The sequence below is a fragment of the Pempheris klunzingeri genome, chromosome 4 (assembly GCF_042242105.1).
Source record: "Pempheris klunzingeri isolate RE-2024b chromosome 4, fPemKlu1.hap1, whole genome shotgun sequence".
In the NCBI taxonomy this organism is placed as follows: domain Eukaryota; kingdom Metazoa; phylum Chordata; class Actinopteri; order Acropomatiformes; family Pempheridae; genus Pempheris; species Pempheris klunzingeri.
Genome location: NC_092015.1, coordinates 4,412,861 through 4,428,415, shown reverse-complemented (window position 1 = coordinate 4,428,415; position 15,555 = coordinate 4,412,861). Strand labels below are relative to the sequence as shown.

Below are 15,555 nucleotides of genomic sequence, written 5' to 3'. Positions count from 1 at the left end.
ATCGAAACGCACAGAAGTCTTCTGTATCTCAGCAGTCAGACGTGCATTGGGTGGGTGTTCTCTAGAGTGCTGGATGCTCATATAAGCAGCAGATTTCTATACAGCAGAAGGTGGAGTCACTTGGTTATTGGCCAGGAAAGAGTTCAAATCATCTTCTGTCCCCCCTTGCTTGAATGTCTAAAAAAACCCAGCCTTGGCATGTAAATGGCCTCAGTTTAATCATTGAACTTCCTCTGTCCCGGTAGCTCTCCCACCTATTTGGGTGAGGGGAGAGTAAACAGAGGGTGTGTATCTCAGGTCTGAAGTAGTTAAAGAATAACAGACACTGTAAAGATCCGTGGATGAATGATTGAAAACGAAAGGCACTATGTCAAACTGCAGGTTTCTCCTTGTACTCCTCTCTCAGGGATGAGTCAGATGTTTAGGATTCTGGATTTTGAACCGAATCTGAAAAAAAATATTCCATCATTTTATGGTTGTGTTATTATGGCTGCAAGCTGTACAAATGCCTTGTGAATAATATTTTAAAAGGAAAAGAGAGGCGTAATGGAAGTGGTGAAGACAGGTCTGAAATGGGTTGGGATACCAGTAGGAGTGCTCTGATTATCTGATGAGTTTGTCCGTTGAAAGCCTCGGCGTCCTTCTAACAAATTCTATAAAACCAGCATCCCAAGCTAATGGATTAAGAAGTGTGGGAGAAACTTGGATCAGTGTATCAGTGCTATCAGTAATCTCACCATACGGAGCTTAAAACAGTACTTTTCTCTTGACAGTTGACAAATAGACAAATAAAGACACAGACTGTATAACACAGACTGGACGTAGCCTCCAGGTCTGAAGTGCCTTAAACCATCTCATCTCATCTCATTCAGAGTAAAATTAATGATAAAGCAGGGTATAATTTAGGACAGGGCAACTTTGCTATTGACAAGTCACTACCACAGCGACCTGTAAGGATAAAGTCAGGATATTATGGCACTGTGTTCATTTGGTTGTACTACTAGACACTAAGAAGTCAGCCATTCAGCCATCCCAATTAATATCATGGTTTTGTGAATCATGGATGCATCTTGTTAGGTAGTTCGCACAAGCACCAGCTGATAGCTGGTAAACTAATGGTATCTGGCTCCACCCGGCTAGATTACCATGGGAAGTTTATAAGTGAGAGCACATGTTAAAAGTGCAATGCAGATAACACCAAACCCCTCTGAGTGCACAGTATCTGCATGTGGAAGGCACCCAGGACTGATTAACATTGTATTTCTCTCAGGACATCTTTTATTGTGATGATTCCAAGGACACAAACTGAGAGCTGGCCAGTGTCTTGGAAGCTTAATAGTCTGTGTGCATGTGCACAAGGGGGGTTTTATCAGCGTCCTTGTTCTGAAGGTCACAGTGCATCACAGGTTACAACCTTAGTTTAACATTTGCATGTGCCACACTCAACCTTCAGTAGTTAAAATAAAGAGATCGATGAGGGAGAGAGAGTGCTTTACCGATGTGATGCAGTTTCTGTAGTCATGAGTTTGTCTTTAAACACGGCGTGCGTTGCAAACGTCTCTGATGATTGGTTGAGGGCATTAACACCGCCAACCCTGACAGTCGCTCTCTTTGTCATGAGGTGATGATGTGCTCGTGCACACCTAACTTGTACAGTGTTTCTGCAACAATATCATGGCCGTTGTGTTTTGTTGCAACTTGTTTGGAGTGGGAGCTGTTGCTTTTACAGTAGTTATTGCTTTTTGGGTTTATCTCTGACCGGGCTGTTGCACTTTCCCATTAACACATGACTGCACAGCTGGACTCAGTAACACAATCCTATCAACAGGGTCTGTGGTCACTCAAAGGGAGTTTTCAGCATAAATAGAGACTTATCCGCTTGACCATTAACCCTGCTGCTCTAAGCCAAAGAAAGTTAAGACAGCAAGAAATGTTTTCAGCCTGGGTATGTAATTCTTTTTCTTTGGAAGTGTTGCTTATGAACTAAGAGTAGTGAAGTGTTGTGCCAGTCTGTGTATCTTGGATACACTATCGTAATAATATGATACACATGCTTGATATTGTGTGACTGAAGTTGTTAAAGATTCTAGCAGTCTGACATTAAAACAAGGTTTGCCAAAGCACCTGTCACATGTTGGCTGACCTCTAAAGGCCCACCCTCTACCTGCTAAAGCACTTTGCATTGCCTTGTGTCTGAATGGTGCTCTGTAAATAAATGTGTCTTTGCCTTTGCTGCTGTGCTGTTGAGGTCTCACCAAGTTTCTACAACAAATGAGGCATTTCTTTTCTACAGCACCTGCTTTTGGTTTGCTATTTAGATTTCTGAAAATTTCAAGTGACCCTGTTAGCATTTAGATAAGCTTTTATTCAAGCGAGTCCCACCTGGGGAGGAAGGTAAACAGTTGCAAACCACCTGATCAATAGGGTCTTTGTTGCTCAGTTTGGACTCAGTTACAGTGCAGGTTACATCCCCCTGCAGATGGAGACTTTTATCTCTGACTCAGTTTCAGTCTTGCAAATGGAGAACAGGCTACAGTGGAAGGGAAGCATAAGCTGTTCTTCAGAAACAAGCCACCCATTGTTTCTTTCCAGTTACATTGAAATAAAATACCTGATTCCGACGTGCACCAGTACGGCTCTTATTGGTCAGACTCTGCTGAGCTCTACAGCTGGTGTCTGCTCCTGTTTTTGCATATCAAAGAACCTATGCAGACACAGTGATCATTTTAAAATGAATTAATTTCTGGCACTGTGGAATGAAGGTGCAGAGTTACAAACTGTATCTTCACAATGAAGAAGGCTCCAAGATGAGTAAATTCTTCATCAAGTTCTGTTCTTTTATTCATAATCTTGTGAAACTTGCTTTAATCAGAAATAATCTGCATAGACATTGTGAGTGTATTTAAGATCAGACACCATCTTAGTGTTTCTTAGAAAAAAATCTACAAGCAAAATGCTTATGGTTTAAAATATTAAAAGCAACATAAGATGCCCACCGCTACAGAAAAACAGTCTTAACAAGAGCACATCATGCATCAGTGATTCATACTTTATGTTCAACCCCAGACATCCACCTACTGAGCACAGATGTGCTAACACTGGTCGTCGTATCTTCATCTGTCACATGTTCATACATAGTCCCTCCTGGTGTATCCATTGACTGACATGGTCTTGACAGGTGAGTAGTCCACCCGGGGAGGCACGGAGCCGCCACCACTCGGCGCTGTAGCCGCTATGGGTGGGCAGGAGCAACAGAGCAGGGCTCCCCCTAGGATGAGCAGGCAGGATGAAGCCCATCCAAAGTACAGAGCATTACCAAACTCCCTCTTCCCCGTCTCCTCCAGCATTGGGTCGTAGAAGCCCAGGACGATGGCGTGCGCTGTCCACGAGACCGCCACCAGCAGCAGCAGTCCAGCCACCACGAAGGTTACTCCAGCAGCCACCACCAGCCGTGGTTTACTGCTCACGTCTCGGCTGCAGTTGGTGCACTTGGCACCAGCCACTGACAGACCGATGCCCACAATGCACAGCACCATGGAGACAATGACCAGGGCGCGAGCCGCCTGCAGGTCCACTGGCAACCCAAGCATGGAGTCGTGCACCTTGCAGTGCATCTGGCCTGTGCTCTGCACCGAACAGTTCATCCATAAACCTTCCCAGATCACCTGGGAGATGACAATGTTCTGACCGATGTAGGCGGCCACTCGCCACATGGGCAGGCCGCAGGTCACCATTACCCCCAGCCAGCCGGCCACGGCCAGGATCATCCCGAGGATCTCCAAGCCTGCGGAGTACATAGTTGGAGCTGGGGATGCAGAAGGAGCTGAACAAGAGTCTCTTCCAGGGCTCAGTGGGATAGAAGGCCCTCTGTGTCCGCAGACTCAACCCTCCTGAGATGAAGGCGATATCGGATCCCGTTGGCTCAAAGTCCTGCGTAAGACTTTTAGTGAGAGAGAAAGAGAGAGGGAGAATCAGATTCTACCTTCTTTATACAGCTTAGACGACTGAAGGTGGAGTCAGCTTAACGTGGCATCATGTTTACCTTCAAACTACACATGCACATGAGGATACTTTGATATTTCATACAAAATTGCATTAAAATGGAATTGGTGCCGCATGGGGAAAGTGTGTAAATCAGTAAACATACTTTGTTTTCAGAGAGAAAATACCTGTAGAGTGTTGGATAACAGTAAAGATATTACATACAAATGGTGGATGGTGCTTCACACGTCATCAATTTATCAATCAGCATCAATCATTTATTTACTCAGTTCTGATTGTAGTATACCATGAAAGATACTTATACTTTTCAGTCTGTAGAATTTAAGAAAGAGTATGTATCTGACACGTGACAACCTTGAAGAAAAATGCTGAATCACCACCTGAATGAGATCTCTGGGCAAGGAAAAAAGAGCAACAATGACGGGCCTTGTTTTTTGTTGGTCAGCTACGTAATCCCTCCTCAGAGGGGAAAAAACCCTCTGGGTTTGAGTAAACAGGCCTCATTGTCAGTGGCCACGCTTCAGGTGCTTTTCTTAAAATGGTAAAAATGGTTAAATATCTAAATAAACTAAAATGCACTGAGATTATCAGCCAGTCTATAAGCAGACATAAGCAGACAACACTACTGCAACAGCAAACAGGCCGTCTGTGGAACTAATTCCTTCAGTAAATGTATATGATCATTTTTGAGAACCTTAGAGGACAGAGACCGAGTCTATTTATCCAAAAAAGAGCTAAAGTCACAGTGATCTTGTATTTCATATGAAGCTGAAAATGCACAGACTGGACATTTAAGCAAAAACAAGCTGCGAGAGGCCCAGAAATAATCTGCTCTCTTGAAAACATCATCCCTTTTGTCATGCTGAACGCCGAGTGAGTCAAAGAATAGCTCGACGGGCGGGAGAATCTTCTAAATGTCTTGTTGTTTGATGGACAACAGGGCTGCTGAGGTCGGCTGACAGACGAACTCCTCATCATCATGAGCTTTCCTCTAATTAACAGAGGTCACCTGGGATCAGCGGTCAGGATGAGTATCTCTGCTATCTTCTGGTCAACCCCCTCCACACACACACACACACACACACACACACACACACACACACACACACACACACACACACACACACACTTATCCTCCCACACAAACACAGACACACTTGACAGGAGCCTTTGCCTTTGAACTATTTAATTGGTAAATTATGTAATTACGATTTTTGCATTACTTTCAGCTTAGTCATCATAGAGGAAGGTCAGAAACGACCACCTGATTTTGAGTGTGGGTTCGACTTGAGAGACTCACCACAGTCCTGCCAAGAGGTTGTAACTGTGAAAGTCCATTTTACTGTAAGTGTTTGTTTTTACAGGCAGGGGGCGCCACTGCTGCAGAGAACGCCCTTCATTAGGATTTTGCTGGTGTCTGTTAAAATGCTGTTATAATGGATTAATGTGTGCATTTCTGAAATCAGATCAAAACAGTTTTAGTGTTTACCCACACAAAAATCAGCAGCCCCTTAAAGCATACTTACCAGAGAATTTATCCTGATTTTAGTTGTGTACTTGAGTTTCTATTTTTATTTTATTTTCATTATCTGTTTGTCTGTTTTTATCTGACATTGCTAGAATTAGTTTTGTCAAATGCATCACGTGTGTGTATAATGATTTCATAATTTTGACAATTTTAGTTTGAGAAGTCTTTTTATATGATGATAAAAGCACTGCTGCTTCAAGGGATGTGATTGTCGAAGAAATTTCTAAACTTTATCGCAAATTTTATTCAACCCTCAGCTATTTCTGTGCCCGACACACGATTCAATGCATGAGTCAAATGTAGTTTTCTGCCTGTGGATTTAATGTGCAGCTGGCAGCAGTCCCTAGGCACTAGCTGTGCTCGGTTTTAGGGAGTTTCTACTTTCAGGAAAAAAGATATTTTTGTGTCTTGGAACCCCAAACAGCCTGTGTTCATACCATGGTGCAGATGAAGTCAGATAAAACCAGATGCAGCTTGAACAATAACAGCAGCCGTGATTGGTTAATTTGTCCACTTGGGTAGAGGACGAGGCCGTGGAGGCACAGGCGCACTCGGGTTTTAAACCTTTATACGGCAGCGCTTAACCAGGGATTGGTTTTCACACCTGGCCAACACCCCAGTAACTAACTCTCTCACTGTAACTGGTGAAAAATGTATAAAACAAGCAACACATAACTGCTCCACTCTGACAGTACTGTTACTTCACAGCAGTCATTATTGTGAAACATGTATAACAGAAGTATCTCACGTAGTAACTGTGTAGTAACTCTGGAGTACGCTGAACAGCACTTAAACCTGAATCTTAGGCAACACAGATTTAGCCTGAGGCAAGACGTTTGGGCGTTGCTATGGCCAATTGATTACTTAAGTTTCAAAACACACCAATAAATCATGTTAACGTTGGTCAAACAATATTTTACTCAGTCTGACACTAAAACACAGTTTAGTTTCATCTTATCTTGACTCTTGCAACACTCTTTTCACTTGACTTTGTGAAAAAAGTACAGATTTATAGTAAAGCACTTAAGAAATATTACACTGTATTACATCTTTGCATCTGGCTCTGTGTTGCTGTAAGATTTTAACTTTCATTATACCTTCATATTTAGCTTCAAGGATCTTGTTTTGCTTACAGCTGATTATGCACTAGATTTAGATAGTAAAAAACATATGCCTTTAAAGTATATGTGGAGAAGTGAGGAATGGCATGCTGAGTTACATTAACTCTCCTGAAGGCAATTTTGTTTGCACTTTCTTATGATTTTATAAGAGACAGGCATTCATCCAACAATGCATTTAAATTTCAAATTCACCAGAGTTAGTTTCAGTCGACTGGAAGTCACCGTCTCTTTAGCGACAGTCATCCTTTATTATCACGTGTTGTTTGCTGGATGCAACAGATGTCTACAGTAGACCTCCACAGAGCTTTATCTCTGAGTAACAGATCATTTTGTGATGTTTCTAACCACACCAAACGTGGCCATTATTCAGGGAGTCCACCATATGTACTGCAGGTGCAGCCACTTCATTAGACCATCCCCTGGAAATATACATGTAGCCACTTGCAGAGCATATTGCTAAATATTCACCTGTTGTGGGAGGGAGAGCGAGTCTGACCGGTTTCTGTGAGTTACTGGAGTCAGCTGCAGGTTGTTTCTTCACAGTACACTTTCCTTATTGATAAAAACTATTACAAAACTCTCTTTTTTTCTGTAGATTTTTGGTGTTATTGTATGTGTTTCAGCACTGATATATATATAAAGTACAATAACTGAAGCCTATATAATGTGATCTAATGACTGGAAGATCATATGACACAACTGATTAGTAAAAAGGAAGTAAATGTTGTTCCTGTGTTTTGTTCAGAGGCCAGAACATGTAATGCTTCTGCTAACAGTACGCACTAAAGAAGAACTGAACTTGTCCCCCACGTGCTCCTGACATGTGACTATGATATATACACTACCTGACTTTCACACATTTACCTGACACTCTAACTTAACAACAAACATCAGCTGAGCTCAGCATCAAGATGAGTCCTACATCATCAACATGACAAAAAAAACCAGTCTTTAGGATCTGAGCCATTGTGTTTGATATGAAAAGATTCTACCAGATCATCTATAAAACTTTTCTGGAAATCTCTTTCATCCCGTCTGCAGATTTCAGGTTCCTGCTTTTGTCATGTGATCGTGTGTCATGTCTGAACACGCATGACTCACTGAAGATCCCACAAAGATACCTGCTGCGCTTAAATTACCCACTGAAACTGTGACTGTACCTGTCAACAATGGCCTCAGGGCTCGCTGTGATGACATCACACGCCAAATACAGACACCTGTACAGATACACACACATATTTCCCTCTCTGATACATGAAACCATCTATCTCTGGAAAAACTAAAACAGTGTAACTAGGGACTAGCCCTTTTACATCACAAAATATTACTATTTTGATGGAGAGCCAGGGCCAAGTCCCCTCATTATATCACATTGTTGGACTTAAAATACAGTCTAGTAACTTACACACTACACAACTTAAAACACCAAACGCACACACAGACTGATCAACATCAAATATACAACATGTCACTCATTTATGTCAAAATAAATTGATTATTAAGCATTTTTTGATCATGTGTTTCAGTCTTTCACTGAGTTTTCAAATTAATTTGAGAGATTAAATTACCAAAAACCCCAAACCAGAGAGGAACAGCACAATGTCACTAGAACAGAGGGGTACAGTGAAGCAGCAGAACCACTGCAAGATAATAAATCTGGTTTTTGAAATATGTCGTATGTCTTACAGAAGAAGGAAAACAACAACAATGTGAAAATGAATCAAAACATTCAAATATATGGTGAATGAAAAGGAAGGCAGATCTCATGGGCTCCTTGTCGAGTGTGGGCCCCTTCATCAAAAACATGTAAACACAGCCCTTGAATGTACCGCATGTGTAACTTTGTGTTGATATGCATGATAATAGCCCAGCTAGTTAAACTGAAGGGTTGGACTCTTGAATGGGATCCAGAGGCAGCCGTTACTGTGAAGTCTGGGCTTGCCTCAGACTACCTGCTAACACTTGTCTCTTCGGCTCCCTCTGGCATTTTCTCACGGCTGCAGGAGTCGAGTCTTTCACCTGCTGCTGCAAAATTCTTACTGTTCACTTCTGCAGTTGTCTGATTGAGGAAACTTGAGGTCTTCATTATACACTACTCACAAAAAGTTAGGGATATTCAGCTTTCAGGTGAAATCTCAGGATGAACCTAAAATGCATTCTAACCTTTCCAGGTGAACTTAATGTGACCTTCTCTAAACCTTTGAATGCACATGTCCAACTGTTCAGTGTCTCAGTACTTTCTGCACCAGTTGCTGTTCTCTAACAAGAAGCTTAACAGCAACATTCACAACAGGTTTGATCCATGAATCCACCAATACATTTCCTGCTTCAGTTAGAATTGGTATTTAAACAGTCCTCCTCATCCTGCTGTTCACATTCTGACATCATGAGACCAAGACGACACCTAACAGTTGATCAGCAGCACCTCAACACTGGAGGCTTCAAACAGGAAGTCCTCAGACGGAGGTGTTCACTGAGCTTAGAGGGTCACAGAGTGTCATCAGGAGGTTGGAACAGTGATACAGAGACTGGAAGAGTCACAGAAAGGAGAGGAGTGAACGTCCTTTGGCCACGTCCCAATTTATTGAGACACTGAACATGTTTTGTTGTGGTATACCTACCACTGTTGTTAGATTTTCTTTCAATAAATTGTTTAAGATGAATAAAACTACCATTGCATGCTTCTACTTAAATGCCCTACTTTCATGATATAATATCACTGTAGCATTCACTTTTTACATTTTCCATATATTTCACCTGAAAGTCGAATATCCCTAACTTTTTGTGAGTAGTTTTTTTTCCATTAATTACCTCAACAAAACCCAAATACTAATTTTGACACTATTCACACCTTTAACCTTCAAAAGTTTCTCACTGCCATCTACATTTAGCATGACTTCATTTTAATATCAGTCTGATTAAAAAAACAAGCATCCACATATTATTATTGAGATACAGTGCTGCTGAATGTGTGTTAGTTCCTTGTTTACATAATGGGAATTTAACAAAAACATGAGATGTGATTGTGGCCTTTCTGAGGCCTATCAGGACCTGCACATCAGGACTAATCTCACCCTGAAACCATCTCTCCTCAGATTCTTAATTGTGGAAATTCCTGCCTGCTTCCTTGCGTGTGGAACCCAATCTCCATAGCCAGGCCGAAGTAGCTTTAATGATCCTACCTTGGATAAAATAGAGGCATTATAGTCCTAACGGCAGTTTTGGCTCTTAAACACTACCTCTATTCATTTCTGAAACAATCTGATTCTCTCTCTGCCGCTCTTTGCCCCCTCTCACTATTCCCTCTTTTAGCAACAGTCAACTGGAATCACTTGGCGTACTGTTTGCCATTTCCCCAACATCTCCCTCCTGCCGTCGTCTCACCGCTGTGGAAAACTATCGATAAACCAAGTGGGACCCCTGGACTGCAGAGTGCACATATTTGTCCCAAGACAACCTATAGGAGAAGGCTGCAACCTCTTAGCCTTTACGGGCTGACATCACTGCAAGGTCAGCGTTGATCTGTCTTCTTTTTTTTACTACACTACATCTTTTCTGCTCATGCATGCTCATATGAAGTACTTATTTGTGTACGTAGAATAGGATGTGATATGTACTAAACTGATACTTGCAATAAATAGGATACTGGGAGTAATTAATATCAGAATGGTCTGAGCGTTTACCCCACCAGCTGGATTCTGTACTTAATAGTTTATCAAAGTAATTATGGTGCGTTTCTATTTGTGACATCAGTGGTTTGTATGATTTTGTTTTAGATTAGCTGCAAAAAAAAAAGCCAAAAAGTAATTAATTAAATGAATTATTTATAAAACTAGGAAATAGAGAAGTATGGAAGGGAACATATTCTTATGCACTGTATTTATACATTTTCAGTCTATTTGACTGAGTAACTGTGGACAAAAGAAGTTTGTGTGTTCTGTCATTGTTTGAAACTGAAACTCCCACAGCTGAAAAGATCAGAGTCAACGATTAACAGACACCATCAGCAAACTAGCAAGATCCTGACAAAAAGAAAGAAAAAAATCAAAACTTGAGACTTCCTTTTTTTTTTATTAAAGGCTTTTTTTCAGCTCAAAATGTTAATGACAGACTTAAAGTAACTTAAATGAGTGTGTTACATCAGAGGTTAGAAATCAGCCTCTTTGCTTTATCTCTTGTTTTAATCACAGGTGAAATACTATGCACAACTAGATCTTTCGATCTGGGAGAACTACTTTGATGAACTAAAAAAATGCAAAGCAACCATATTCAAACAAAGCTTTTTCATACATTTTGTATGTTTTCACATGACAACAGTTACCACAGTAAATACAAGAGAAAAACAGACCCGAAAAAAGCTTCCTAATGGCCAACGGCACTTTTTGAGGGTGTGTCTGATGGTGTTTTTTTGTCTGCTTAACCGACCTCAATGCCTCTGAGTCACAGTGTGGCTATTCCACCTGCAATGATTATTTCACTGGTACAAAAACTGACATGATGACACATGCCCACGGCTGGGAGTGGGGAGGTGGGGGGAGTCATCACGTCACAGCTCTGTGTGACAGTGTGTCCCCTCCCGAGTTAAGAGTATAAAAGACCTGCTCCAACCTTGCCCAAACATGTACTCTTGGGGATAACTCAAGCGAGACTTCATTGACTTCTAGAGACACAGCTTTTGGAGCTCTTTTTTTTGGACAACTCTACAAGAATCCTCCTGAGGAGACATGGTGTCGGCCGGCCTTCAGATAGTGGGCATTGCCCTGTGCATTATTGGCTGGATTGGGACCATTATCGCCTGCGCGCTGCCCCAATGGAAAGTGACAGCCTTCATCGGTCAGAACATTGTGACTGCTCAGATCAACTGGGAGGGCATCTGGATGAGCTGTGTGGTCCAGAGCACAGGCCAGATGCAGTGCAAGGTTTACGACTCCATGCTGGCCCTCGCCAGGGATCTCCAGGCTGCCCGCGCCCTCATGATCATCTCCATCCTGATTGGCATCCTCGCCGTCCTCCTGGCCATCGCCGGGGGCAAATGCACCAACTGTGTGTCGGATGAGAGCTCCAAGGCCAAAATCGGCGTGGCATCTGGTGTGATCTTCATCATTGCTGGTGTTCTGTGCCTCATCCCCGTGTGCTGGACGGCCAACACTATCATAAGGGACTTCTACAACCCGGTAATGATGAGCTCTCAGAAAAGGGAGCTCGGAGCCGCACTCTTCATCGGCTGGGGGGCCTCGGCCCTCCTCATCATTGGTGGTGCACTCCTCTGTGCCAACTGCCCACCCAAGGATAACTACTCTGCAAAGTACTCAGCTGCCCGTTCAACTGGACCCAAGGACTACGTCTGAGGAGAGGAAAACGAAATGACAAGCCCAAGAGACTAAAAACAGACTGCTAAATGCCTTGTGGTCCATGAGATTGATTCATATTGCCACAATAAGTTTGATTTACATTTCACAGGGATTTTGTTGTGGTCACAGTTTAGTTTGATGCTTTTATGTTGAGCTACAGCACTTCAGGATTAGTTTTATTGATGCCAAGATAAAGACAGGTGCGCCACACCCAAACAACTGCTTATGTGGACTGAGCGACAAAATACTACATATGATGCAACATATGTTGCTGATGTTGATGTTTATAAATTTTTCAACATAAATTTTCCTTAAGTTTTCATCCATTTGTGGCTTTTATTGTGTATTACTGTTTACGTGACTGTCTGAAACTGTAAATAAAGATTTTTTTTATCAACATTATCATGTTTCCTATGTTCCCTCAGATTTTATGCACATGTTGGTAAAGTGGCTTCCTCTTATGCTAAAATGGAGGCTTCAGAAAAAAAGACATGAGGTGGGGTTCTGCTATACACTGCACATAGATTTTAGCTGATTAATAACTAAAAACAATGATCAATGTTTTAGAAAAGTAAAACAAAATTCTACATTTAGTCAATTTATCTAATTCACCTAACCTGAAAAAATCTGTTTCCCTAAATGTTCCTAGAATGTAAAGCTAGATTGTAAACATAAATATGTATGAATGCATATGAATAACTACTTCTCTATAATACAGAATAATGATGAAAACAACAACAAAATACTCTCCAGATTATACGCACATCTAATACAAACATAAATTAGACTTTTTCTAGAACCCTCATGATTGTGAGAAGCACTTAGATTTGTTTTTCTTACAGGAAACTCACATTTTATTAGATATTATCTGTGCAACACTGCCCCTCGCTGTGAACAAAATAACACTTCCTGCAGTTTGTCTCACATACAATCATGTGAAAATACCAAGGTAACAATACTTTTATCACCTTCAGCTGTCACAATGTTAGAGATGAAATGTTTTTAAGCTTTGCTTTTGATCCACTTTAAAGATCACCTGTGTTTCTGGCGTTTATTCTGGTTCAGACTTGAAAAATGAATCCACAATTTAGTAGTTGTATCCAGTTGTCCTTATTTACCACATAGTGTTCACAAACAAAGACTTAAATTAAACATCTTTTGGGAAAAGTGGGTCAGTTTCTCATGTGTCATATCGTGACTGAAGGTTTGTAACGGTGTGATTTCAGAAGAAGCCTCGTTTTTTTATTTTTCCTTAATTATGTGCAGTAGCCAAACTTTTTTCCTTTTATACCTTCATCAATTAGAGAATAAAAGGTTGATGGACGGGGAAATGATTTTTCCTCTGTTTGTTTCTGACCTTGGAGCTTTGGATTCTGGCAGGTCAGCGATAGTAAAGGTCACCTCTGTTTGTGTGTAAACTCTTCACAGCCAATAGGAGCTGAGGAGTGTGGTATCGCACACCCTCATGTCTGTGTCCCTTCTTCTCACTATAAATACAAGCTCACATCATCCCACTTGTCTTGCTCGTCGGATTTCAATGCGTGGCGAACAAAGTCGGCAAAATGGTTTCTCAGGGGATTCAGATGATTGGTATATCGATGGCTGTGATTGGCTGGTTCATGGCCATCGTGGTGTGCGCCTTGCCCATGTGGAAGGTCACTGCTTTCATAGGAGCCAACATCATCACAGCTCAGACCATCTGGCAGGGCTTGTGGATGAACTGTGTGGTGCAGAGTACAGGCCAGATGCAGTGTAAGGTGTATGACTCCATGCTGGCTCTGCCCCAGGACCTGCAGGCCGCTCGCGCCATGATCATCATCTCCATCCTGACTGGGATTTTTGGAGTGATCTTGTCCATCGCCGGAGGGAAATGCACCAACTGCATCGAGGACGAGCGATCCAAATCGAAGGCTTGCATCCTGGCTGGAGTTTTGTTCATCGTCTCAGGGTTGCTCTGTCTCATTCCAGTCTCCTGGTCTGCCAACACCATTGTCAGAAACTTCTACAACCCATTGATGATCGAAGCCCAGAGATATGAGTTAGGAGCGGCGCTGTATATCGGCTGGGCGGCTGCTGCTCTCCTGCTGATGGGAGGGGGGCTACTGTGTTGGAACTGCCCGCCCAAACACCAACACCCCCACTACGTGCCCAAATTCACGCCTGTGAAGTCGATGTCCACATCAAGAGAATATGTATAGGAGGGTCAGCACTTCCATCATGAACTCTTGGCATCACGGGAATGAAACAGAGAGAAATGACTACTGAGTAAAGAGACACTACAGGTGAATGGTGCAAAATGTTTAGGTAATAGATATCACCCTCAAGTTTCTGAAATGTTATGTTTAAATATTCAAATATTCAAATGAGGAATGATCTAAGTAATAACGCACTCATTTGCACACACTTTCACAACAGAAATCTGAAGCCAGAAGTCAGGGTCAAAATTCTTGCTTTATGTGACATATTGGAGTCAAAGGTTTTTACAGAGGGGATGTTTGATATATTTTTATCACTGCATTAATCAGAAAATGTTACATGTAATATTATATTGTCAGATATTATAATGCTATATTATAAATCAGGCTTTGAATGATATATGAACAAAGTCCACTGTGAAAAGGTTTCACTTTTCATTTTGAGAAAAGGGCCTTTAATTATATGAATTTAGGAGAAAGTCTAGTAACATAAACACCAAAATGTGTATTTGGGAGGTTTTCTTTCCACTTGTCTGAAAGAAGACTTGTTATGGAAGCAAATCCTCAAAATTGACCAGGGTGTGAAAAAACAATGTTTTGCCTTCAGTGTCTCACCTTCAAACTTAAACAATTATTCACTGCCTATGTAAATATAACATGTATTCATAGCTTCTGATCATGGTTAGTATATAATAATAATAATAATAATAATAATAATAATAATGCATTTTATTTATTTATTAAGGTTGCCGTACAAAATACAAATAAAAGTGTAGTATATTTGTCAAAGTGACCTTTCTCACAGCAGACAGTTCACATTGTAGGCTGGCTCACTGCCATCATCAGTCTTACCACTGTGCTCTTCCAACTTAGATGAGTCAAAATGTCTGTGGGAAAAAAATGTGAAAAAAAACAGGAACCTGGCTCAAGTTCATGTCTCAGTCTAAACTGTAAAAATGAATGAGGCTTTTAAACCATTGAATCGATGCTGAATTCTGCCTGATTGATGAATAACTAAGATTTGTATCATGATTCTAATTAATCATTGTTATTTTCACATGGTAATATTGTAACAAATAAAAATACAGCTGTCTTTATGTATAACTTCTGCTTAAACAAGTTTTGCATTGATTACTATCTTAATAACAATAATTCTGCACTTTTTTTCATTTTCACACATCCTGTAAATTCCACATTTATATGTCTTTGTTTCTTGTATTGTTCTGTTACTGTAAATAAATAATACATTCACTGGATGATTACCGTCTACTTTCTTCTGATGAACTCAAAGCATATGGTACATGGTAAAATATCACATGGTAAGCTGAAGGGTGATTATGCAGCAATTCAGTGGGCAT

General features: G+C 41.2%; 2 protein-coding genes across 2 annotated transcripts; one reads left to right on the top strand and one right to left on the bottom strand.

Moving 5' to 3' along the window:
• Positions 1–3,128: 3,128 nt before the first annotated feature.
• On the bottom strand, positions 3,129–3,797 carry LOC139199633 (claudin-4-like). The gene has a single exon (XM_070828704.1). It carries the CDS (start codon positions 3,795–3,797, stop codon positions 3,129–3,131), a length of 669 nt encoding a protein of 222 aa, XP_070684805.1.
• A 7,495-nt stretch (positions 3,798–11,292) lies between these two features.
• Positions 11,293–14,200, top strand: LOC139200178 (claudin-4-like). The gene is made up of 2 exons (XM_070829414.1): positions 11,293–11,874; positions 13,557–14,200. Exons 1-2 carry the CDS (start codon positions 11,376–11,378, stop codon positions 14,198–14,200), a joined length of 1,143 nt encoding a protein of 380 aa, XP_070685515.1. The 5' UTR covers positions 11,293–11,375.
• Positions 14,201–15,555: the final 1,355 nt, after the last annotated feature.

What these genes read in the sequence shown, in the direction of transcription:
- LOC139200178 (XM_070829414.1), top strand. Translation starts at nt 11,376, where the DNA reads ATGGTGTCGGCCGGCCTTCAGATAGTGGGCATTGCCCTGTGCATTATT. An exon ending in CGGAGCCGCACTCTTCATCG is followed by an intron (nt 11,875 to 13,556) that starts GCTGGGGGGCCT and finishes TGGCGAACAAAG; the next exon opens with TCGGCAAAATGGTTTCTCAG.
- LOC139199633 (XM_070828704.1), bottom strand. Translation starts at nt 3,797, where the DNA reads ATGTACTCCGCAGGCTTGGAGATCCTCGGGATGATCCTGGCCGTGGCC.